Source organism: Hemiscyllium ocellatum, chromosome 17, assembly GCF_020745735.1.
Source record: "Hemiscyllium ocellatum isolate sHemOce1 chromosome 17, sHemOce1.pat.X.cur, whole genome shotgun sequence".
Classification (NCBI taxonomy): domain Eukaryota; kingdom Metazoa; phylum Chordata; class Chondrichthyes; order Orectolobiformes; family Hemiscylliidae; genus Hemiscyllium; species Hemiscyllium ocellatum.
In genome coordinates this window covers 12138894-12165525 of record NC_083417.1, presented here as the reverse complement: position 1 = coordinate 12165525, position 26632 = coordinate 12138894, and the positions used below count along the sequence as shown (strand labels likewise).

The 26632-nt window shown below is 48.9% G+C and overlaps 1 protein-coding gene across 3 annotated transcripts; it reads right to left on the bottom strand.

Annotated features, from left to right (window-relative positions):
* Nucleotides 1–1553: 1553 nt before the first annotated feature.
* Nucleotides 1554–26163, bottom strand: LOC132823866 (bolA-like protein 3). Of its 3 annotated transcripts, none has more exons than XM_060837941.1 (4): nucleotides 26108–26163; nucleotides 17836–17962; nucleotides 15912–16000; nucleotides 1554–2283 (listed from the first exon to the last, which is right to left on the bottom strand). In XM_060837941.1, the coding sequence occupies exons 1-4, from the start codon at nucleotides 26135–26137 to the stop codon at nucleotides 2206–2208; spliced, it is 324 nt and encodes a 107-aa protein (XP_060693924.1). In that variant the 5' UTR covers nucleotides 26138–26163; the 3' UTR covers nucleotides 1554–2205. The 3 variants fall into 3 exon arrangements, with proteins under 3 accessions (XP_060693924.1, XP_060693923.1, XP_060693925.1); XM_060837940.1 differs by lacking the exon at nucleotides 1554–2283 and adding an exon at nucleotides 13197–13512; XM_060837942.1 differs by lacking the exon at nucleotides 1554–2283 and adding an exon at nucleotides 13197–13512 and having other exon boundaries at nucleotides 17881–17962.
* Nucleotides 26164–26632: the final 469 nt, after the last annotated feature.

Here is a 26632-nt window from a genome sequence, read left to right as displayed (position 1 = left end):
TAGCATCTGCAGTACCCATGTTCACCATGTTATGTCACACTACTAGTTCACGTAACACTACCAGTGCATCACAGTCACGAGGGGCCTCTGTTTAACATCTGTCCTGAAAAGTGACACCGGAATGGATTTCAGCCTTTGTGCATGAGATGTACTCTCACCTCTGAAAAATTCAGAGGTAGTTTGGATTCCAACCCTCATACCTGTCCAGTGTTTTCAGTGGAAAATCTAGGCTGAGTGAGGGTGTCCTATACTGGCTAACCTGTAATCTTTAGGTTGAGGCTTTCTCTCTCAGGTGGATGTAAGACACATAAAGGCTCCATTCGAAGAATAGCAACATATCTGTCAACAATTCAGTGAATTACAATTGGCTGACACCAGAAGATCGAACAAACCACCATTTTAATTAAATTGCGGCTTGTGCAATTACCTTGTCCAAATGTGTGGTACTGGGAAAGTCAGGCAGCATCCGAGGAGCCGACGAATTATCCTGTGCCAACTTTGGCTATTACATCTTTCTACCCTGGAATAGCTTTTTGTTATTCACTCAAGGGACAAGGGCATGCCTAGCTGAACTAGCATTTATTGCCCATTCCTAGTTGCCCTTGAGATCACGGGGATGATCTGTCTTCTGCTGCAGTCCACATGCTGTGGTGGACCCAAGATGCCATGAGGGAGCGAATTCCAAGATTTTGACACAGTAATGCTGAAGGAACGGTGATAGAGTGGCGTGGAAGGGAACTTGCAGGTGGTAACGTGCCCATTTATCTGCTTCCTTTCTAGATGGAAGAGATTATGGGTTTGGAAGGTGTTGTCCAAAGATCTTTGAAGAATTTCTACAGTAGTATAGTCCATACTACTGCTACTGAGCATTGGTAATGGAGGGAGTGGATGTTTGTGGATAATACTATCTGTCCATTTGAAAAACAGAATAGCAAATATACTTGTTCTCTGCCCAGATTTCAGGCCTGGGTATATTAACTAGTTAAGACTCGGTTTCTGCTGATAGTTCTACCTTTTCGGTTTTAATAGTCTTTTTATTCATTCATGGGATAGATAGATTTGGACAGCATTTATTGACCGTCCCTAATTGCTCTGGAGAAGATTGTGATGCACTACCTTCTTGAACCATGTTAAAAATCACACAACACCAGGTTATAGTCCAACAGGTTTAATTGGAAGCACACTAGCTTTCGGAGCGACACTCCTTCATCAGGTGGTAGTGGAGGGCTCAATCCTGTTAGGATTGAGCCTTCCACTACCACCTGAAGGAGCGTCATTCCGAAAGCTAGTGTGCTTCCAATTAAACCTGTTGGACTGTAACCTGGTGTTGTGTGATTTTTAAGGAGAAAGTGAGGTCTGCAGATGCTGGAGATCAGAGCTGAAAATGTGTTGCTGGAAAAGCGCAGCAGGTCAGGCAGCATCCAAGGAGCAGAAGCAGGAGCAGGAAATTTCCTGAAGAAGGGCTTATGCCCAAAACATCGAATCTCCTGCTCCTTGGATGCTGCCTGACCTGCTGTGCTTTTCCAGCAACACATTTTCAGCTTGTGTGATTTTTAACTTTGTACACCCCAGTCCAACACCAGCATCTCCAAACCATCCTTGAACCATGGCAGCCCTTTCTTTGGAATCATTTTCTTTTGCAGCTTCTCCTGTGGGTCTGTTTCCATCCTGTACATCTCTATGACTCAGTGCGTCTACATTGTCTCTGTCACTGTGCAGAGTGCTCACAGCACTCAATCTGAGCAGCCAGAGGCCACCATCTACACTTTCCACTCTCCCTTACCTGTCACCTCAGCACTGGTGACCAGAAGTATCTCACTGACACACTGTGAAAGGAGCTTGATAGGGGAGACATTGAGATTGTTCACCCTTCCAGTCAGGGATTCTAAAGCAGGAGGGGTCAATCATGAAGAGCTGAGATGAGGAGAAATTACATTGAGTCAAAGGTCTGTCAACCATTGGAATCTCTGCTCCATAGGATAGTGGATGCTCCATTGTTGAGCACGCCTAAGGCTGAGAGAGGCAGGATTTTGGTCTTTCAGGGAATCATAGGATTTGGGGAGTGAGTAGAATAAGTGGAGTTGAGGCCCAAAGTGGGTCATGATTGAATTTAGTAGCACAGCAGGCTTAATTAACTGAATGGTCCAATCCTGTTTCCTTTTCTTGTGTTCTGCTTTGCTCTTTATTCCCATCCTTGGAGGACAGTTATTCAATGTGCTCCCGACTTAAAGAATTCTTTTCCTTCACTGACTCAGTTCCGATACTCCCTGTGTTCAACATGGTCTGCCAAAACAAAATAAAATTCCATCACTAGACTTGTAGACCCCTCTATAAATTTTTCTCCATTTCCAGTTCAATATTCTACTTTTGTATCATGTGCCCTGAAATTTTGGGATGCATTTCTGAGTGTGTGGATTGTAAAGGAGTCAGCGTTTTGACTCAATTGCCTTGCCTGACCTAACTTTGATCCATTAGCTGTATCAATGCCATGCAGCCAAGCAAGTCATGGCAAAACACAACAGATGCTAACCCTCTGAAACAAGACACAGACCTGGGCCTCGGTCCCTCCTAATTTTATTCAACAATAACGGAGACAAGATTTGAGAGCTGGAAGGGCCTTGCATGTTCAACTCAAAAGAGACCTGGCCTCAGTTTAATACCTGAGTCAACTGATGTGCAGCACCCCTGACAATGCAGCACTCTCTCACTGATAACTTAGGTCTGTTAGTTATCGAGTGTTAGAGAACTCAGTCTTCCAAATTCAGGGTGGAGAGATTGACCCAATTCACTCAGGCTGAAACCTACATTCTAAAATGCAATTAAAATGATCAGACAATTCCATTTTTAACACTGAATACACACTTTGCTATGACACCTGATGGCAAAGGAAGCGTTTTGGGGGCTGGGAGAGTGACAAAACTGTTTGCCTTCAGGACCCAGTGGAACAGTCACAGGTTGGAGCTGAATGGGAGTGTGAGCCCCCTCTGCTGGACAGTCTGCAGTAAAACTGGTTACAAGGGAAAGGGTTGAAAATGTGTTGCTGGTTAAAGCACAGCAGGTCAGGCAGCATCCAAGGAATAGGAAATTCGACGTTTCGGGCATAAGCCCTTCATCAGGAATGAAGGGCTTATGCCCGAAACGTCGAATTTCCTGTTCCTTGGATGCTGCCTGACCTGCTGTGCTTTAACCAGCAACACATTTTCAACTGTGATCTCCAGCATCTGCAGACCTCATTTTTTACAAGGGAAAGGAGCCAGAGGGACCAGAACTTCTCAACTTGATAAGATTCGAAGGAAAGGAATGCACAGAAAGAGGCCATTTGGCCCATTGTGTCCGTGCTGGACAAAAGTAGAGTTATTCAGCCAAATCCCACTTTGAGCTCTCGTCTTGTATGTTACAGACCTTCAAGTGAACACCCAAATTCTACCACAGAGTCCCAAGGCCAAACCACCTTCTGCTGTCACATCACACCCCAAGGTAACTTCAATGACACTAACAGCCCAACTGCCAGTTTCCACCTCTTGCATTTGACACACTCCTGGCTGATTTACAAAAATAAGAATTGAGAGCAGGAGTGTTCTCCTTCAGCCCCTCAAGCCAGCTGTGCCACTTGATCTGATTGTTCCCTCCACTTCACTTTTCCGCCTACCCCTCTAACTCACTCACTGATTAAGAATCTAACAAACTCTGCCTTAAAAATATTAAAGGACCCTACTTCCAATACTCTCCGGGGAAAAGAATTCCATAGGTTCACAACCTAATCCTGGAAATAAATTCTCACGTCCATTTAATTATGAACTGTGTTCTCTAACTCTTGCCTCCTCTGCTAGAGGAAACAGCCTTCCAGCACACATTCTGTAAAATTTCTCTCAAGATCTTTTGTGTTTCAATAATTCACCTCTCATTCTTCTAAACTCCAATCTGTCCAACCCTCATCTCAGAGATCAGTTGACTGAAATGTCTCTGAGCTGTTTATAATGCAATTATGTCCTTTCACAAATTGGGAGGCTAAAACAGTAAATAATACTCTCGGTCTCACCAGTGATGTACACATCTGTACGCCTTGCAATAAACAACATTTTATTTTCCTTCTTAATCATGTGCTGAACCTGCACACTAACGTCTTGTGATTCATGTACCTGGATCTCTCTATATCCATGTGATGTGCAATTTTTCTTGACTTGAATAGCATACATTTTTATTCTTCTTCCTGTTAAAAAGTGGGCAAGTTCACATCTTCCTACATAATACTCCATCTGTCAATCTTCTTTACCCAATCACTTTTATAAATCCCTTGTGGGTTCTTCACAACCTACTTTCCTATGCATCTTTGTGGATCATCTGCAACTTGAGAAACTGTACATTCAGTCCCTTCATCCATTTGGATGTGAACATTGGAGATATGGTTAATAAGTTTTCAGATAACACCACAATTGGAGGTGTCACGGACAGTGAAGGTTACTTCAGAGTACAATGGGATCTTGATCAAATTGGCCAATGGGCCGATAAGTGGCAGGTGGAGTTAACTTAGGTAAATGCGAGGTGCTGCATTTTGGAAAGGCAAATCAGGGCAGGACTTATACACTTAATGGTAAAGTTCTTGGGACTGTTGCTAAACAAAGAGACCTTGGAGTGCAAGTTCATAGTTCCTGGAGTCACAGGTAGATAGGATAGTGAAGGCAACATTTGGTATGCTTGCTTTTATTGGTCAGAGCATTGAGTACAGGAGTTGGGATGTCATGCTGTGGCTGTACAGGTCATTGGTTAGGCCACTGTTGGAATACTGTGTGCAATTCTGGTCTCCCTTGCATTGGAAGGAGTTTGAGAAACTTGAAAGGGTTCATAAAAGATTTACAAGGATGTTGCCAGAGTTGGAGGGTTTGAGCTATAGGAAGAGGCTGAATAGGCAGAGGCTGTTTTCCCTGGAGCTTCAGAGTCTGAGGGGTGACCTTATAAAGGTTTAAAAAATCATGAGGGGTACAGAAAGGATGAATAACCAAGGACTTTTCCCAGGTTGAGGAAGTTCAAAACAACAAGTTTAAGGTGAGATAGGAAGGATTTAAAAGCGACCTAAGGGACAACTTTTTCACGCAGAGGGTGGTGGGTGAATGGAATGAACTGCCAGAGGAAGTGGTGGAGGCTGGTACAATTCCAGCATTTAAAAGGCATCTGGATGGGTATATGAATAGGAAGGGTTCAGAGCGATACGGGCTAAATGCTGGCCAATGGGACTGGATTTATCTCAGATATTTGATTGGCATGGATGAGTTAGACTGAAGGGTCTGCTTCCGTGCTGTATAACTTCACGTCATCAACACACACTTCTACCTTCTCTGAACCTGAGGTTATCTCAAACTGTGCTTTGTGTGTCCCTGTTCATGCCAGGACCCAGCCACCCACCTGGCTCATCTACATTGTCCCATGGTCAAGCAACACTTTGATGTTAAAATGCTCATTGCTTACAAATATTTCGACTCTCTCTCCAGACCTCTGTAACCTCTTCCAGCCCCATTCAGAGACATCACTCTCATCTAGTTCCTGCTCTCGTGTACCTCTAGCTGTAACAGATCCACTATTAGCAGCCACACCTTCACCTACCTCAGCCCAAGCATTCGAAATCCCTCCTTAAGCCTCTCCCACTGCCATTAATACCTTGAAAACTCTCTTACACCAAGCTTTTGGGTCATCTGCCCCAACATTTCCATTTGTGGCTCAATGTCTCATTGTACTCCTATAACCTTAGGAGAATTTATTACCTCCATGGTGTGATACAAGTTGGTGAACATCCACACGGTTGGAATTGATTAAAGTTCAGAACCCGGGGCAAGGCATTGAGAAAATTCTGAGTAATCACGAGGAATAGGAAATTGAGTAAATCATTCTTTATTTTCCGTAATTTTCTTCTCTCACTCTTCACTGACCTCTGCATAAACAATATATTTATATAATGTGTACAACTTACATTTCCAAACATTCATTAGCACTAAAGCTGGGCTGAATTAGACAGCTGGTGTTCATTTGATGTTTCATCATGGCTTCAGAAAAATCCAATGAACTACTTTGAAGCAATAGTGTCATTAAAAACAGATTATGAACACAGCTAGATCCTACAATTAAGGGAAGTGATCACTTGACCTCTTACAACTGAGAAAACTGTTGGATCGAAGGTGCCAGACTTTAGGTTTCTGGGCACTTTTACTTTTACATGTTTTTCTGCCCATGCCAACAGCATGTTTTATTTGTAGGAAAAAGAAAATTCAGCAGAAATTTAAAACAAGTTCAGGGAATTGGCATTCAAAGGAGGAGAAGGCTTGTAAAGGACATGTTGGGAAATGTAGAAAGTGGAGTGTGGGGTCAGGGAGGACTCGAGACTAGATAATGGAACGGTCAAAAAATCAGAACAACATAATACGAGCTTGGAATATGTTTGCGATTTTTGAGAAGACGTGTAGCTCAGGTTGAGGCTCAGGTTGTAAGTTTGCTCACTGAGCTGGTAGGTTTTTTCTCAGATGTTTCATCACCATGTTAGATAACATCACCAGTGAGCCTCCAGTGAAGTACTGGAATTCTGTCCTGCTTGCTATAAGCGTGTCTTGGTCTGTTACGATGGCTGATATCATTTCCAGTCCATTTTTCTCAGAGGTTGGTAAATGGAGTCTGAATCAATGTGTTTATTGATGGAATCAAACCAGAATTCCATCAATGAACACATCGATTTGGACGCTACTTATCAACCTCCGAGAAAATGGACTGGAAATGATATCACCCACAGATCAAGATACGCAAACAGAAAGCTGGGCAGAACACCAGCGCTTCACTGGAGGCACACTGATGATGTTATCTCGAGTCGAAGAGTGTGGTCCTGGAAAAGCACAGCAGGTCAGGCAACCACCAAGGAGCAGGAGAATTGACGTTTCAAGCATAAGCCCTTCATCATGAATTCCTAATGAAGAGCTAATGCTCGAAATGTCGATAACTCCTGCTCCTTGGATGCTGCCTTTTCCAGCACCGCACTCTTCAACTCTGATCTCCAGCATCTGCTGTCCCCATTTTCTCATGATGATGTTACCGAGCATCATCTGAGAACAACCCTACTAGCTCAGTGAGCAAACTTACAACCTTGTAACATATGTCTGCGTCCCAAGTGTGGAACAGAATAGAAAGACCATCACCAGGTAAATCAACTCACCTATGGCCCAGCTATATCATCAGGGCACATGCAAATGAACCTGAACATGCAACAAGCCTCAATACTGTACAAAAACAGTTTGAGAGTCTGTTTCCTGGTGAACAGTTGATTAATAATTGTGAATGCTACAGCTCTGATCAGTAATTGAATGAGGCAGTTAATGTCCAGGACAGGGCTGAATCACTCGATCCCCTCGTACAAAATCGGGCGAGGAGGAGGGGGAAGAGTATGAAGCTTCTTCTCCTCTACCTATTTAGTCTCTAGCTGTTCGGAGTTATGGGCAATTGTCCTCAAGTTATGGACTCCCAACATTCAGACAATTCGCTGAGAGTCTCCCAAACTAATCTTGATTGTTAAAAGCCAGTAGGAGGCTGTCCATTAACCAATGTCAAATTTTATCTCAACAATAGCGTATGCAACTCATTGCAGAATCTGTCTGCCTCTCCCTCACTGAACTGCAATCACAGAAACAGCTTTGTGGCAGAAATGGTACTTGGCCTTTCAGCCAAAACACACTGTATTGTTAATTTATAAACTTTCCTAAAGTAGAGATTAAATGGCAACATAATCTGGATAAGCAAATCTTGTTCAGCTGTTTAGCAATATCAGCCTCGAGAGTTTGGGTACCAGCATTACACTAGATATTCACTTCTTTTCTTGAAGGATGTAAAATTTTAAATAAACTTCTTTAAACATGTCCATCTGAGAAGTGGTAAGTGATGGCTGTTTGGTAATATTGGTAGGCTATTAGTCCAGAGACCAGATAATGTCCTGGTGACCTAGGTTCAAATCCACCATGGCAGACAGTGGAATTTGAATTCAGTTTTAAAATCTTTATACTTAAAGAGTCTAATGATGAACGTGAAACCATTGTTGATTGTCAGGAAAATCCCATCTGGTTCACTATCCTTCTTTAAGGAAAGAAACTACCATCTTTACCTAGTCTGACCTACATGTGACTGTAGATCTACAGCAATGTGGTTGACTCTGTCCTTTGGGCAGTTAGAGGTGAGCAATAAATGCTGACCTAACTAGCGACGCCTTCATCCTGTCAATGGCTCCACCATTACACAAAGATATGAATGGAAAATAAACACACAGGTTTAAACCACACCCAGAATGAGGTCCGTTTCTTGCTAACTAATAAAGTTAGCTTCAGCATGAAAATTGAGCATGTCTGACTTTTCATGTGTTGAACTGTAACCAGACATCGCAAAGTCTCAAGAACTCAGGCTGGGAGATGCTGTTCTATTGATGAGGTCTGAAACTCATATCTCACGAAGGTGAATGTTAAATGATTAAGCAGCTTTGGCCTACACTGGCTGGAAGTAAGAGGGATCTAATTGAGGTACACAAGATGCTACAGACAGGGGATTGAATAAGTAGATGAAGAGTGGATATTTCCCTTTCTGGGTCAACCCAGAACCGGGGTAGGGGGTGTGCTGGGGTGGGGGGGCATAGTTTCAGGTGAAAGGCATGGCAGATTCAAAACAGAGCTGAGGAATTAGCTCCAAAGGAATGTGAACCTGTGGAATTCACAACCCCAGAGTGTGGTGGACACTGGGGCATTGAATATATTCGAGGAGCAAGAAGACATTATAAAATTAATAATGGGTTAAAGGATCACAGGAAACAGGAAGGAAAGTGGAGTTCAGGTCGAGCTGAGATCAGCCATGATAACATTAAATGGCAGACCAAGTTTGTGGAGCTGAATTACTCACTCTCTCTTCATTGGTTTCAGTGCCCCTTCTTTACCACATCCGAAACGTTAACTGATTTCTCTCCACAGATGCTGCCAGTCCAGCTGAGCTTTTCCAGCAATTTCTGTTTTTGTTTCTGCATTTAGATGTTGCATTGCTATGGATGAATTCCCTGTTCTGGCTAGAGGTGGGGTTGCCTAAGAATGCAGCCAAGAAATGCAGGTGGCTAGGATACCTTAGTTCAGACAGCATCTAATTACTAAACTTAGTGATCACAGGCTAAGCCCCACTCTCTGCAACTGGATCCTCAGTTTCCTGACCCACAGGCCACAATCAGTGAAGACTGGGGACAATGTTTCATCCTCACTAACACTGGAGCCCCCCAGGGGTGTGTACTCAGCCCCCTACTGTACTCTCTGTATACTCATGACTGTGTCACCAAATACCAGACTAATGCCATTTACAAGTTCGCTGATGACATCACCATAGTCGGTCGAATCTCAGGTGGCCACGAAACAGACTGACGGGAAGCTGAAGACCTGAGAAAATGGTGCACTGAAAACAACCTAGCTCTCAAAGCCGGCAAAACCAAGGAACTCATGATTGACTTTCGGCGGAATGTTACTCATGTCCCTCCTACACATTAACGGCACAGAGGTGGAATGAGTGGAGAGTGTCAAGCTCTTGGGAGTGGTCATCCACAAGTTTTCTTGGACTCTTCATGTGAACGTACTGGTTACAAAGGCCAAACAACGCCCCTTCTTCCTCAGACAGCTGAGGAAATTTGGCGTGACGGTGAATACCCTTGCCAACTTTTATAGGTGCGCCAGCGAGAGCATTCTGTCTGGATGTATCACTACCTGGTATGGCAACTGTACCATTCAAGATCGGAGACAGTTCCAGAGAGTGATGAACTCGGCACAGACAAGCACAAAGGCCAACCTCCCATCTATAGAATCCATCTACCAGGCCCACTGTCAAGGAAAGGCCACCAGCATTCTCAAAGATCCATCCCACCCTGGCAATGCTTTTCTCCAACCTCTACCCTCAGGGAGAGGTACAGAAGCCTGAACACACGCACCAGCCAGTTTTGTAACATTTTCTACCCTACTGTTAGAATACTGAATGACTCTGAAACTCTTAACGTTTGCCTGTACCTGTGTTTTTGTTTTTGCTGCTGTTTACCTATTATTTTATTACCTATACTATTTAACTCTGCGATCTGCCTGTATTGCTCGCGAGACAAAGCATTTCACTGTGCCTTGGTACACGTCACAATAAATTCAATTCAATTCAAGGGATTGCATAAAAACATATGTCTGGAACATACACTTATTCCTTCAATTGAGGAACAGGTGGACAGGACATTCAGTTCCCTGCTCTTTGGGGGAGTTGGCTGCTGCATTTATCTCCAGCTTTCAAAGCAGAAAGCTTTTCTCATGATGCAATATTGTTGACTTGAAATTCCTGATGAAGGGCTTATGCCCGAAACGTCGAATTTCCTATTCCTTGGATGCTGCCTAACCTGCTGTGCTTTAACCAGCAACACATTTTCAGCTGACTTGAAATTCATCCTAGTATCCTAAATCAATTGCAGTATGCCTAAATTCCTATCCTATACAGAAACAGGAGTCATATACTGACACAGCGCTGCCATTTAACGGGTTGATAATTAACGCTTGCACCAAATTAAAGAATGCTGCAGCTTAGTGAGTTTTGAGAAGATTTGTAGCTCAGGTTGAGGTTCTCGATGTAAGTTTGCTCACTGAGCTGGAAGGTTCAGCATATGCCTTACTGGCGTTATATTCACTAAAGAGGAGGAAAACAACAACCTGCCATTCCTAGATGTCACATTGGAGCAAACAGCCAATGGGCAACTTCAAATCAGCGTCTACAGGCAAACACCACGTACCGACCAAATATTGAACTACAGAAGCAATCATCCCAACATCCACAAACAAAGCTGCATCAGAATATTATTTCAAGAAGCCAATGCACACTGCAGCAAGAGGAATTATGCAGAGCAGAGGAAAACCATCCATACTGTGTCTTCAAAAGGAATGGGTACCCAATGAACACAGTCCGCAACTTCTCATCAACGAACCCAAACAAACAGACAAAACGTGTCCAGAAACCCTAGCCACTCTCCCCTACATCAAAGACATCTCAGAAATGACTGCCAGCTTACTCAGACCCCTTGGCATCATGGTATTCCACAAACCCACCAACACACTAAAACAGCAGCTAATGAACTTGAAAGACCCTATACAGACAATGAGCAAAACTAATGTCATTTACCGTGCAAGGACTGTAACAAACATTACATTGGACAAATAGGCAGAAAACTAGCCACCAGGATACATGAACACCAACTAGCCACAAAACGACATGACCCACTCTCACTAGTAGCCTCACGTACAGATGAGGAAGGACACCACTTCAACTGGGACAACACATCCATCCAAGGACAAGCCAAACAGAGACACACACAAGAATTCCTAGAGGCATGGCATTCCAACTGGAACTCTATCAACAAACACAGAGTTAGATCCCATCTACCATCCCATGAGAAAAAGCACAGGAAATGACATCACCACAGGAAATAACATAATCAATCCAAAGAAACCCAAACATATAAATAGAAAGCAGGAATCATGTACAGTGCTTCGCCTGGAGGCCCCCTGAAGATGTTACCTAGTAGGGTGACAAAACGCCTGGAAATGTACCTTCAAGCTCAGCAAGCAAAACTACATCCATTGCTGCAGCTATCTAGAAAATGACCCAGGTCTAGACAAGTCAGAAGTTAACATAGTTTCTAACTTTATCGTATCCAGCAGACCCTGAATGCTATTGAGTCCATGAGGTCAGATCTGTGGTGCTCTTCTTTCACATTAGGTTCATGGTGGCAAGGTCAGAATTTGATATCCATCCCTAAGTACACTCAAACTGAGTAGCTTGCTAAGCCGTTTCAGAAGACAGTGGAGTCACATGTAGGTCAGACTGAGAGAGTGTGGCAAGTTTCCATCCACAACAGAGCATTAGTGAAGGGGATCAGTTTTCACAACAACTGGTGACATTACAGAGACCAGCTTTCAATTCCTTTGGCTGGTGTGTCAAGATTTGAACCCATGTCCTCATAGCATAAATCTGTGTCTCTACAAAGCTTGGCCAATGACAGTACAGATACGCCACCACCTCCTGAACAGTAATGGAAGCTGCAGAAATCACCCGTGACCACATATAAGGGGCTTTCCCATCCTCTGCCAGTATTAGAGGAATGGCTAGCAGCAGAACGAGGGACATTTCCCTACAATACCACCTTCCCAGTGAAAACACTGAAGTCTGCAGGCACGTCCCAGGGTCACAGCCTGTGTTCCCTCAGTCTCTTCAGGGCTGCACAGTCTGTGGACAGCAGCAATTAACCAATAGGCTGGTCATTGTGCTGACAGCAATCGCCATGCACACAGCATCAGGATAGCTGCACACAAGCAGCTTACAAGGTACATTGGTCACAGCCCTATACAGTACTAAGACAACCCCCGGAAAAGAAGTCAACCAGTAACAGCAACTCTGGATTTGGCAGATGAGCAATTGCCACCAGTTGGTCCAATAGTTTTTTTTTAAAATCATTCACAGGGCCTGGTGTCACTGGTTGGGCTAACATTTATTGTCCATCCCTAATTGCCCAGAGGGCAGTTAAGAATCAACCACATCATTGTGGGTCTGGAGTCACATGTAGGCCAGAACAGGTAATGAAGGCAGTTTCCTTCCCTAAAGGACAGTAGTGACCCAGATGGGGTACTCTGAAATTGTCAGCATTTCACAGTCACCATTAGGGGTTCAGATTTCCAGACTTCTATTGAATTCAAGTTCCATCATCTGCCGTGGTGCGATTTCAACTCAGGAAACTGAGAAGCTGGGGTGGGCTTTGAGGTGAGCGGTGGAAGCCAGGCTGTCTGCTTTATTGGAGGCACAGCGTGGAAGAGGACCAATCAGAACAAGGGAAGAAGTCAGCAACACTGGCTCCTATTAATGGCATTAACAGCCTGGTCTGTGGAACATTTAATTCAATGACACTCAGCAGCAGCCTCATTTGTGCCTTTTCCAAAGTGAGCTGCATCCACTTTTTTACAGTCAGTTCTACAAAAGGTAACCTCACCTGGTTTTTTCCCTTCTCAAAAACCAACCCACCTGCTGGAGATTGCCAACAATTTCTCACGCTCTTAACTTGAAATCTTTTATAGTCAGCTCAAAGATCATGACTCAGTCACCATTCACCACAAAGACTTCATTCTCTCTTACAATACTTTGCTTTTAAAAGGTTGCTTTAATACATCTGGAATTATTTAATAGCAAAATCCTGAGGGCCTCTTGAACAGCATTCAAGAGCAAGGACAGGAAGAGTCGATGGGTTGAGGTATTCCTGGGATATTCCGCAGCTCGGGAGATTCCCCAGGATGAGGGCTCCTCCTTGTCCCTGTTGTGCGTTTGGTGCATAATCTGAGTGTTTGCTAATCCATAATCTGCTCCATTCTACCGACAATCCTCTCCTTCATCACATACCTTTGGAACGGCAGTGAATATCCTCAGGCCGTGCATGGCCTGGATTTCATCTTTTAATGCCTGTTTTTAAGTAAAAAGGAGAAAAGGGGAACTTGCAGTTATAAAGCATCTTCCACAGCCTTGAGATGCCCCAAAACACTTTACAGCCAACAAAGCACATTTGACATGTAGTCACAAAGGAAAACATGAACTTGAACATAATGAGGCTGGACAAACAGCAACTTGATGACAAACAAATGATCTGTCTTTGTGGTGCTGGGAGGTAGCTACTGTCCAAGATGCCACAATTGTCTTCACAACAGTTGGACACAAGATCCTGAGGTACTAACAGGAGCTGGTTGGCCCTCTGCTTAATATCTCAGCATCTCTGACAGTGTAGATCTCATCGACTGCATTGGGAGGGTCAACCCAGAGTTTATGAAGAAGGCTTGGAACTGGACCAATTACTTTCCAACTCAGAGGTAAGTGTGTTATTGACTGGGCCACAGTCAATACTTTAAAGGCAGTGTCAGTGTCATGGAACAAAACTTGGCTTTATCTAAAGCAGGACATCCTTTTCATCCATTCCTCAATCAGAGGGAACAGAATGGGTGGGATTCTCCAATACTGTCCACAGCTCTGCAGTAATGCATATCCAGTCTCCATGTCAAAGCAGTTTTTGTCTCCCCTAGTGTGACATTAGTAACGTATAGAACAGTGTCAATTGTGATCAGTGGAGAGAGGAACCCTGCAGCCTGGGACTGTCTGCATCCAGGTCCCATGAAGGTAGCAGCACAGAGTCAGGATTTTATTGTAGCTTGTACAGAACAAAGACTCCAGAATGTACATATCTGCAATGTGCTTAGATGGACAGATGGATAATTTCATTTAAAAAATCAGGCAGGGAGTTGGGACAGCCCTGACAAGAAGGGGTGACATAGGAGTAACAGTGTGAAAGAATCCTGGCTCAGAGAATCAGTCAAATCAGTGTGCTGGGAGATTAGGAATAGCAACGTTCACAACACAATTGATGGTAAGAATAAATATTTGGCAGGAGATGAGTTAACTCCCCATCTCTTCCTCAAAACAATGCCGTGGGATTCCAAACACTCACTTAGGAAAGTAGACAGTGTGTCAATTCAACCTCTCGTCTGAAAAACTGTGTGAGAGACAGTGCACAACACCCTCAGAACTGCACTGGAGTGTCAGCCTGGATAATGTGCTGTTATGCATCTGGAGGGAGATTTGAGCACGAGTTCCTGATTCAGAAGAAAATACTTTCTCACTGGCATCACTAAGAAATAATACCTCAAGCCTTTACTGACATTGTGCACCACGGAACATTGACTAGATCAATAACTGTGATCTAATGACAATTTCACATATTCTTCAGCCATTTCACAGAATCCCAGAACCGTCACGATGCAAAAGGGGGCCATAAGGATTTAGTGCCATTCTCCTTAATTCTCCCTAGATTTTTTTACATTCTTTCTGTACATATCATCCAATGCCCTCTTGAATCTCTCAGTTTACTGTACGTCCATACTTGCACTGTCAGTAAACTCCAGTCCCAATAAAGCATTGATTCATATCTCAGTTGCTATGTTTGCAAACCACTTTTAGTCTGAGTCCTCATGTTTTAGGAGCAGGATTAGTTCCTCCCTATTTACACTATCCAGATCTCTTAGCATTTCTCAAATGAGCCAACCTCTCAGCCATTTTCCCCTTTAAGAAGGACAGTCCTAGCATCTCTAATCCCTTCCATAACTGAAATTTCTCATCCTTGGAAACATTTGTGCAAATCTTTCACTAATGAGTTCAGATCCTTCCCACAATGTGGTGCCAAGAACTGTACTCAGTACACTAGCTGAGATCTAATAAGTGATATTTCAGTTCAGCATTATCTCCTTGCTCTTGTGCTCTATGTTTCTAAGAATAAAGCTCAGGATACTGTATGTTTTCCTCACTGTTCTCTCCACTGGTCCTGCCACCTTCAGCGATCTGCACATATATACTTCCAGGTCCCTCTGCTCCTGCAACCCCTTAAGGTTGGTCCACTGTTTTATATTGGCTGACTATCGAAATGCTTCAATGATTCTACAATAGAACACCCTTTAGATGGGCTGATAGTGCCCCTCATGTCAAGGTGGGCTGCCTCCAGTGAACACAAGGGTGTGGGGTGGGAGAAAGAGGGCTATTGTAGGACAGAAAAAGGAGAGTGAAAAACCTTTTGTCACTCAGATGCTAACAATAAAATCAGTTAGCAGCTCTACAGTGGTACGCTGCACTGTGTAGAAATTATGCCAAAATAAATGTTGATAAGAAATGGTTTTACATGCATTTGGAAATTATCATGTCTTGTGAGAGGAGGGGAGTTTGCCTCTGAATTTAGGTTAAGTGGGAAATTAATGTGGTTTAATGCTAAGCTAGAAGCCTCTTGCCTCTGCTCCATTTAGCAGAGAAGACAAAGTTGCCAGTACCTGATTAATCATCTGGTGTTGCTGGACAACACGCTTTCCTTTAAATTCCACTGATTCAACGTGCACTTCATACATGGCCCCACAACCTCCTGTGGGACAGAGAAAAATCATATTTAGTGGCTCGTAGATCACCACAACAGGCTTAATTAAAAGAACAAAATAATTTTAGGCAAGGCCTCATCACTCAGTACACCTGGAGTTACATAAGTAACAGAGTGTGACTGTGGGTGCCTTCATTCCTACACTTACTCACAAGCCTGCACATTGTAAAAATTTTTTTAAAAACTGGCAAATTCAGCAGCTACTGCCCATCCCTCACTATTCTTCTGAATCTGCCACTGACCATGTTGCGAAGGCATTCTCACAGATCTTTGAGACGGAGGTTTGAGATTCTGACCCTGGGATATATTTCCAAGTCAGGAATGTGTGCAAGATCAGGAGCTGTTGTGCCTACCTCTGCCCTAGTTCCTATTGATCGGAGAGGTCATGAGTCCATAACATACAAGTTGATGAGTTCAACAAATTGCTTGGCTTATGTCCAGGATTAAACATTTTACACGGACAGAATGTGATGCCACCAACATCAGCCGTGTCTTGGACCAGTAAACTGTCTGGACACCATGATTTAAAGGAATACAAATACATGGATAAGGGGGAGAGAGCAAGGGCTACAAATTCTCCAGAGGCACCCAAAAGTCCGTTACCAGTTTTTTTTTATCCAGGAAGAGTCCTGTCAACTCAAACTATCAAGTTACAGGCGAATAGCTCTGATCTGTAATAATGTCCTTAGAAATGCAGTAGTATATCTTAGTGTCCGGATCCGTAAAGCTGCAACTACCACCCAGGTGGGAATTCATACAGATAGCTTTCTAATGCTGAACCCCTGAAAATCAGTTAAATCCCTTTGCTTCTCAGCCAGTTAATTCTTGCTATTGGCAAAAACGTTGCAAGTATATATAAAAACCTGAAAGAACTGAGGATGCTGTTTTTGCTGCAAGTATATATACTTGATAAGTACGTCAATGCTGAGGCGGGAGTGACACTGGGAGTAAGCTTTATAGCGGACAGCACAAAGCTGAGTCTGATCATACTTTGTAGTAACTCCGTCCTGTCTCAAGGATTGTCATTTCATTCGTTCCCTTATTTTAACAATCGTTTCATCTTTTCTTTGCAAATATTGCTCAGTGAATTATAGTAAGAAACAAATGTAAATGACAATCCAGAGTCAATCTTTCCTCTGCATGTTCCACTGTAGGCTGTGGTCACCATTATCACTGTTAGACAGTGCCCTAAGTACAATTCCTCCCTCAGCTGACACCCTCAGTCTGTCTGCTGGTATGCCTTATTTATTTAAAGTTTGAATGCAGCCTTATTAGGATTCGAGTGAACAGAAGGCTCTCCAGTGTACCATTTGAGATGTCTACTGTCCACACACAGACTGGAAGAGCGCTGGGCAAAGACAAGAAAACATAAAAATCTAGTCCAACACCCTCTCCCCTCCGTGCCCTCAATTTCTAATCAAGGCAGCAACTTCTTTGGATGGTTTTTGGATTTTCCCCACAGTGACTGAGGTCAATTCAGCATCACAGCCTGAAGTGGTCTCCTCAATGCCTTTTGCATAGAGATCAGTGCAGCAATTGCAGAGATTGAAGATCAAAACCTTACCACAGTCTTAACCTGCTGGCTTATCCATGGTTGGTGTTAAAAACGCTGGCACCAGTCCTTCAAAAGGCCATGTTCAGGGTAAAACTAAAACTGGTCACAAACAGACATCCCAAACCTTGTGCTAAATTTCCCGCTTTCCCTGCTGCCCTTTGGAACTTTTTTTCCTAACTCTCAACTTTGTTAAATACTAGCCAGTTTTTCCAATCATCTGTTCACTCCCAGAAAGTTAGCTCACACTGTGCAAGTCGGCTGTACTTGCCTGATATATCCACAACTTTAATCGCTGAAGCATGCGGAAATTTACTTTTTAAAATGTCTGTAATCCGGACCTCGCCATTGGTCTGTGCTGACAAACTTCTTCTTAGTGTGTTGGAGAGTGCCAGCGTCTAAAAGCAAAGGAACAGCAGTTGACAAATTCTGTTCAGAGATGCTAGAGCACTCATCTAGAAACATTAGGAACAAACTTCTCGAGTCTCTCTCACCATTTAACCAGTGTGAGAAAGACTGGTATTCCCATTTAATTTTCCCATCTTTAGCTTTGCAGTCCTGAATGCCCACATTGACCTCACAGCGCCAGAGACTCAGGTTTGATTGCAGCCTCGGGCGACTTTCTGTGGAGTTTGCACGTTCTCCCCACATCTGCATGAGTGCTCCAGGTGAATTGATCATGCTAAATTGCCCTATGGCGTTCAGGGATGTGTAGGTTGGGTGCATCAGTCAGGGGGAAATGTAGAGTAATAGGGGAACAGGTTACTCTTCTGAGGGTCAGTGTGGACTTGCTCGGCTGAAGGGCTTGTTTCCTCACTGTAGGGATTCTAATTCGAATAAAAAAGGGCCTGGTGTGAGGGGAATTGGGTAAGGACAAGTTGCTTTAAGTCCTAAAATCGTTGAACTCGATACTGAGTCCAGAAGACTATCTAGAGTTCCCAAGCAGAAAGTGAGGTGCTGTTCTTCCAACTGGAGGTGAGCTTCACTAGAGCACTGCAACAAACTTGGGACAGAGATGTTGGCCAGGAACAAAGTGGGGAGTTGAAGTGGGAAGCCTTGTCACACAGTAAAAAGTGAGGTCTGCAGATGCTGAAGATCAGAGCTGAAAATGTGTTGGTCATCAGGATGAAGGGCTCTGGCCCGAAACGTCGAATTTCCTGTTCCTTGGATGCTGCCTAACCTGCTGTGCTTTAACCAGCAACACATTTTCAGCCTTGTCACACAGCCCACTGTTAGCTAACAAAGAAACCCATCCTGATGATCATCCGTGAACATGTTAGCTCACAAGTTTAAAATCATTTCTCCTTGTTCTGCATTTTCTGACTAGAAGGAAGTTGTTCCCTGTTCAGGTCACTGTTTCCTTTTCCATCTGTGGCAGGAGAAGGATAAAAGAAGAGGGAGGAAGCTAGAAATAGAAGGGATGTGAAGGCACGGGGGTGCCAGGGAGGATGGAGGGGGATTGGTGTGCAACTTGCACAGTAGGATGAGAATTTTACAATGGGGGCTTTTTCAAAGTGGCAACCCAAACAGGTCAGTGAACGAATGGGTGAGGAATCATAGCACTCAGCGGTAGGACTTGGGCAGCAGGGTTGGGCACGTTGAGTTTATAAAGCATGGAAAACAAGATGCCACCGAGGGAACACAAATGTCAAATTTGCAAGTAAAAGTAACATGGAGGAGCAGAAACCAGGGAAATGATATAACTCAGAGTGATTACACAATCTAAATTAAAATGTTTAGTTTTAATAAGTGAAGGGGAACAAAAAAATTGTGCAAATTACACAGAGTGCAATTACTTCTCAGTGAAACATATCAGAGTTTTGCACTAAAAACTAAGCACTGTGGATGCTGTAACTCTTTAAAAAAACAGAAATTGTTGGAGAAACTCAGCAGGTGTGGCTGAGAAAGGAGGTTAACATTTCGGGTCCAGTGACTTGAAGAAAGGTCATTGGGCTAAAACATTGAGATTGCTTTCTCTGCACAAATGCTACCAGACTTACTGAGTTTCTCCAGCAATTTCTGCTGACCAGAGGTTTTGTTGCGATAGTGAACAGGAGAGTTTTGAGACCAATGGCTCCCAGTGCTATCTGCCTCCCCTCAGTCGGATCCTCTCCTCTCACAAAAGGGTCATACACTCAAATAGCAGAGAAACAGACCCTTCAGCCCAACCAGGAGATGCCGAGCATCATCCCAAACTAACCTAGGAGAAAGTGAGGACTGCAGATGCTGGAGATCAGAGCTGAAAATGTGATGCTGGAAAAGCGCAGCAGGTCAGGCAGCATCCAAGGAACAGGAGAATCGACGTTTCGGGAATCCTGAAGAAGGGCTCATGCCCGAAACATCGATTCTCCTGCTCCTTGGATGCTGCCTGAGCTGCTGCGCTTTTCGAGCAACACATTTTCAGCCTCAAACTAACGTAGTCCCACTTGCCTCTTCCTGATTCATATCATAGAAACACTGAAGGTAGGAGTAGGAGGCCATTCGAACATGCTCTCCCATTCATCACAATCATGGCTGATTGTCCAACTCAATACTCTAATCTGGCATTACACCCCAGAACCTGTGATCACATTCACCCCCAAATGTTGTACAGATCCATCTCTTGTGAATCGACCCAAATGTCTTTTGAATGTTGTAATTGGACCCACATCTGCCACTTTCTCAGAAAGATCATTCCACACACGGAGCACCCACGGCATATTAAAAAATTGCCTCTCATGTCTTTCATAAATCTCACTCCACTCATACTTAAAAATGTGCTTGCTAATCCTTAAACTCCCCCACCCCAGAGTAAAGGCAATCACCATCAACCAAAGACTTTATCAAGAGGGAGTTAGCACCCTCTCCTCCACCACACCCTCCCCACTCTCGTTACATTTCCCCCAATCCACACATCTCGCTCTGTCCTCCCTCCTCCATTCTGTCCCCACACCCCTCTCTCCAGACACCCCCCCACCTCGCTGTCCCCCCTCCCCCACACCCCCTCTCTGGCCCCCTCCCCCACACCACCCTCTCTCTGTCCCTCAACTCCCACACACCCCTCTCTGTCCCCTCACACCTTCCTCTCTCAGTACCTCCTCAGTACCCCCCACTCCCCCCTCTCTGTACGCACTCCCCCTATCCCCCACACACCCCCTCTCAGCCCCCCTCCCCCACACACACCCCTCTCTTTCTGCCCCCCCCCCAAACACCCCCCCTCTCTGTCCCCCCCCCCACGCACACCCTCTCTCTGTTCTCCCCCACACCCCCACCTGTCCCCCCCGGCACACCTCCCCCCTCTGCCTCACCTCCCACACACTCTCCCCCCCCCCACCTCCCCTCTCTGTCCCCCCTCCCACGCACCCCTGCCCCACTCTCTCTTCCCCCCGCCCGGCACCCCCACCTGTCCCCGCTCTCTCTGTCCCCCCCACACACACCCTCCCTCTCTCGGTCCCCCCCACACACACCCTCCCTCTCTCTGTTCCCCCGCACACACACCCTCCCTCTCTCTGTCCCCCCCACACCTCACCCCCGTCTCTGTCCCCCCTCCCTCTCTGTCACCCCCACACCTCCCCCCTCCCTCTCTATCAGCCCCACACCTCCCCCCTCCCTCTCTGTCACCCCCACACCTTCCCCCTCCCTCTCTGTCCCCCAAAACCACCCCGCTCTCTCTGTCCCACCCACATCTCCCCTCTCTCTGTCCTCCCCACACACCCCCGCTCTCTCTCTGCCCCCCTTTGTCCCCCCCGCACTCTTTCTGTGCCCCCCGTCTCCCCCACACACTCTGTCTGCCGCCTCACTCCCTGTCCCCCCCCGCTCTCTCCCTGACCCCCTGCTCTCTCCCTGACCCCCTGCTCTCTCCCTGACCCCCTGCTCTCTCCCTGTCCCCCCCGCTCTCTCCCTTCCTCTACTCCCACTCTCTCTCTCCCTCCCCTCCGCGCTCTCTTTCCCTTCCCCCCAGCACTCCCTCTCTCCCTCCTCTCCCTCCCCCCCTCTCTCTCTCTCCCTCCCTTTCCCCCCCTACTCTCCCTCTCCCTCCCCCCATCTCTCTCTCTCTGCCCCCCCCATCTCTCCCTCTCTCTGTCCCCCCTCTCTTTCTCTGTCCCCTCTTTCTCTCTCGCTGTCCCCCCCGTCCCCCCCCCCTCCCTTTCGCCCCCGCTCTCTCTCCCTTTCCCACCGTACTCTCTCCCCCATCCCCCCATACTCTCTCTCCCTTTCTCCCCACTCTCTCTTTCCCTTCCCCCACTCCCTCTCTCCCTTCCCCCCGCTCTCCCTCCCCTCCCGCACTCCCTCCATCCCCCCCACTCCCCCTCTCGCTCCCCCCCACTCCCCCTCTCCCTCCCCCCGCTCCCTCCCCCCACGCACTCTCTCCCTCCCCCCCGCGCACTCTCTCGCTGTGTCCCCCCCTCTCTCTCTCTGTCCCCCCCCGTCCCCCTCTCTCTCTCTCTCTCTCTCTCTCTCTGTCCCCCCACTCTCTGTCCCCCCCCCTCTCTCTCTGTCTGTCCCCTCTCTCTCTCTGACCCCCCCCTCTCTCTGTTCCCCCCCCCTCTCTTTGTGTCCCCCCTCTCTCTCTCTCAGTCCTCTCTCTCTCTCTCTGTCCCCCCCTCTCTCTCTGACCCCCCCCTGTCTCCCCCCTCTCTCTCTGTCCACCCCCTCTCTCTCTCTCTCTCTCTCTCTCTGTCCGCCCCCCCCGTCCCCTCTCTCTACTCTCTCTGTCTCCTCCCTCTCTCTTTCTCTATGTCCCCCACCCTCTCTCTCTCTCTCCGTCCCCCCCCCTCTTTGTCCCCTGTCTCTCTCCCCTCTCTCTGTCCCCCCCCCTGTTCCCCTCCTCTCTCTCGCTGTCTCCTCTCTCTCTGTCCCCCCTCTCTCTTTCTCTCTGTCCCCCCCGTCCCCCTCTCTCGCTCTGTCCGCCACCCCTCGCTCTCTCTCTGTTTCCCCCCCTCTCTTTGTCCCCCCCTCTCTCTCTGTCCCCCCCCCTCTCGCCCTCTCTGTCTCCCCCTCTCTCTCCCCGTCCCCCCTCTCTCCCTCTGTCCCCATCTCTCTCTCTGTTTCCCCCCACCCCCGTCCACCTCTCTCTCTGTCCCACCCTCTACCTCTGTCTCCCCCCTCTCTGCCCCCGTCTCTCTCTCTCTCTCTCTCTCTCTCTGCCCCCGCCTCTCTCTGTCTGACCATCCCCCCCTCTCTCTCCGTCCCCCCCCTCTCTCTCCATTCCCCCCCCTCTCTCTCTCTCCCTCTCCATCCCCCCCCTCTCTCTCTCTCTCCCTCTCCGTCTCCCCCCCCCCTCTCTCTCCGTCCCCCCCCTCTCTCTCCATTCCCCCCCCTCTCTCTCTCTCCCCTCTCCATCCCCCCCCCCTCTCTCTCTCTCCCTCTCCGTCTCCCCCCCCCCTCTCTCCCGTCCCCCCCCCTCTCTCTCCATTCCCCCCCTCTCTCTCTCTCTCCCTCTCCGTCTCCCCCCCCCTCTCTCCGTCCCCCCCCTCTCTCTCCGTCCCCCCCCTCTCTCTCTCCGTCCCCCCCTCTCTCTCTCCGTCCCCCCCTCTCTCTCTCCGTCCCCCCCTCTCTCTCTCCGTCCCCCCCTCTCTCTCTCTCTCTATCCGTCCCCCCCTCTCTCTCTCTATCCGTCCCCCCCCCTCTCTCCGTCCCCCCCCCTCTCTCTCTCCGTCCCCCCACTCTCTCTCTCTGTTCCCCCCACCTCTGTTCCCCCTCTCTCTCTTTCTCCGCCCCCCCCACGCTCCATCCCCCCCCCTCTCTCTCCCCGTCCCCATCTCTCTTTCTCCGTTCCCCTCTCTCTCCCTCTGTCCCCCCTCTCCATTTTCTCTCTTTCTCTCTCTCCGTCCCCCCCTCTCCTTCCCCCCCTCTTTCTCTCTCTCCCCGTCCCCCCCCCTCTCTCTGCCCCCACTCTCTCTCTCCGTCCCCCCCCCTCTCTGCCCCCTCTCTCTCTCCCCCCTCTCTCTCTCTCTCCCACCCCCCTCTCTCTCTCTCTCTGTCCCCCTCCCCCTCTCTCTCTCCGTCCCCCCTCTCTCTCTTTCCGTCCCCCTCCCCCTCTCTCTCTCCGTCCCCCCTCTCTCTCTTTCCTCCCCCCCCCCCCTCTCTCCGTCCCCCCCCTCTCTGTCCCCCCCCTCTCTCTCTCGTCCCCTCTCTCTCTCTCTCTCCGTCCCCCTCTCTCTCTCCTTCCCCCCCCCCCCTCTCCGACCCCCCCCTCTCTCTCTGTTCCCCCCCTCTCTCTGTTCCCCCCCCTCTCTCTCTGTTCCCCCCCCTCTCTCTCTGTTCCCCCCCCCTCTCTCTCCGTCCCCCCCTCTCTCTCCGTCCCCCTCTCTCTCTCTCCCCCCCCCCCCTCTCTCTCTCTCCGTCCCCCCTCTCTCTCTCTCCGTCCCCCCTCTCTCTCTCTCCGTCCCCCCCCTCTCTCTCTCTCCATTCCCCCCTCTCCGTCCCCCCTCTCTCTCTCTCCGTTCCCCCCCTCCCTCTCTCTCCATTCCCCCCCCTCCCCGTTCCCCCTCTCTCTCTCTCTCTCCGTTACCCCCCTCTCTCTCCATCCCCCCCTCTCTCCCTCCCCCCTCTCTCACTCTCTCTCTGTCCCCCCCGTCCCCCCCCTCTCGCCGTCCCCCCCCCCTCTCTCTCTGTCCCCCCCCCTCTCTGTCCCCCCTCTCTCTCTCTGCCCCCCCCTCTCTGTTCCACCCCCCTCCATCTGTTCCCCCTCTCTTTCTCCCTATGTCCCTCCTCTCTCTCTTTCTCCGTCCCCCCCCTCACGCTCCGTTCCCCCCCCTCCGTCCCCCTACCCTCTCTCTCCCCGTCCCCACCCTCTCCGTCCCCATCTCTCTCTCTCTCTCTCTCTGTGTCCCCTCTCCATTTTCTCTCTCTCTCTCTCCGTCCCCCCCTCTCCGTGCCCCCCCTCTCTCTGTCCCCCCCCTCTCTTTCTCCCTCTGTCCCTCCTCTCTCTCTTTCTCCGTCCCCCCCCACGCTCCGTCCCCCCCCCTCTCTCTCTCCCTGTCCCCCCCTCTCTCCGTCCCCATCTCTCTCTCTCCGTCCCCCCCCTCTCCGTTCCACACCCCCCTCTCTCTCTCTCTCCCCCTGTCCCCCCTCTCCATTTTCTCTCTTTCTCTCTCTCTCTCCGTTCCCCCTCTCTCTCTCTCTCCGTCCACCCCCCCTCCATTCTACCTCTCTCTCTCTCTCCCCATTCCCCCCCTCTCTCTCCCCATTCCCCCCCCTCTCTCTCCCCATTCCCCCCCTCTCTCTCCCCATTCCCCCCCCCTCTCTCCCCATTCCCTCCCCTCTCTCTCCCCATTCCCCCCCTCTCTCTCTCCCACATTCCCCCCCTCTCTCTCCCCATTCCCCCCCCTCTCTCTCCCCATTCCCCCCCCTCTCTCTCCCCATTCCCCCCCTCTCTCTCCCCATTCCCCCCCTCTCTCTCTCCGTTCCCCCCCCTCTCTCTCTCCGTTCCCCCCTTCTCTCTCTCTCCATCCCCATCCCCATCCCTCTTTCTCCGTCCCCCTCTCTCTCCCTCTGTCCCCCTCTCCATTTTCTCTCTTTCTCTCTCTCTCCCCATTCCCCCCCCTCTCTCCCCATTCCCCCCTCTCTCTCCCCATTCCCCCCCCTCTCTCCCCATTCCCCCCCCCTCTCTCTCCCCATTCCCCCCCTCTCTCTCCCCATTCCCCCCTCTCTCTCCCCCATTCCCCCTCTCTCTCCCCCATTCCCCCCCCCCCCCCCTCTCTCCCCATTCCCCCCCCCTCTCTCCCCATTCCCCCCCTCTCTCTCCCCATTCCCCCCCTCTCTCCCCATTCCCCCCCCCTCTCTCTCCCCATTCCCCCCCTCTCTCTCCCCATTCCCCCCCCCCCTCTCTCCCCATTCCCCCCCCCTCTCTCTCCCCATTCCCCCCCCTCTCTCTCCCCATTCCCCCCCCCCCTCTCTCCCCATTCTCCCCCCCTCTCTCTCCCCATTCCCCCCCCTCTCTCTCCCCATTCCCCCCCCTCTCTCCCCATTCCCCCCCCCTCTCTCTCCCCATTCCCCCCCTCTCTCTCCCCATTCCCCCCCCTCTCTCTCCCTCTATCCCCCCTCTCCCTCTCTCTCCCTCTATCCCCCCTCTCCCTCTCTCTCCCCATTCCCCCCCCTCTCTCTCCCCATTCCCCCCCCTCTCTCCCCATTCTCCCCCCCTCTCTCTCCCCATTCCCCCCCCTCTCTCCCCATTCCCCCCCCTCTCTCTCCCCATTCCCCCCTTCTCTCTCTCTCCATCCCCATCCCCATCTCTCTTTCTCGGTCCCCCTCTCTCTCTCTCTATCCCCCCTCTCCCTCTCTCTCTCCGTCCCCCCCCCCCAGTTACTCCCATTCCCCTCTGTCCGCACACATACCCTCCTGAGTCCGTGTCCCGGTTTGGTGTTTGGGGAGGGGGTGGACTGGGGACAGAGAGAGTGGGAGAGGGGGGGAGGGTGGGGGGGGTGGGGGGGGGGAGGGGAGGGGAGGGGGGGGGAGGGGAGGAAGGGGGGGGAGGGGGAGGAAGGGGGGGAAGGGGGGGGAAGGGGGGGGAGGGGGGGGGGGGGGGGGGGGGGGGGGGGGGGGAGGGGTGACCCACTCACCGCCGCCCGCAGCCGCGCCGCCGGCCCCATGGAGCTGACCGTGTGTCGCCTGAACATGACGTCACCGACACTCACCCGGCTCTCCGCCGCCGCCGCGCGGTCAGTGCCGGAAGTGCAGGCACAGGGGCTGCTGCATTTCCCAGGGAATGACATTGCACTGCAGCTGGTGCAGTCCCTAGGTAATGGTGCTGCATTGGAGAAGGTGCAGCTCCCAGGGAATGGTGCTGCACTGTAGCTGGTGAGGTTCTCAGGGAATGGTAGTGCACTGGAGCTGGTATGTTTCTCAGGGAATGGTGCTGCATTGGAACTGATGCAGTTCCCACAGAATGGCACTACACTGGAGCTGGTGCAAGACTCAGGAATGTCACTCAAAGTGCCACTGCTGTGATGGTAAATGGTGTGCTATGACTAGAGCCAAGTAATTGTCATACTTAAAGCAAGTTCTGCATTTCTCTCAGATACTTGGAACAACAGTGTCAGGCACCACAAACATCACCATCCCGAAATGTTGACAGACCTCAAGAG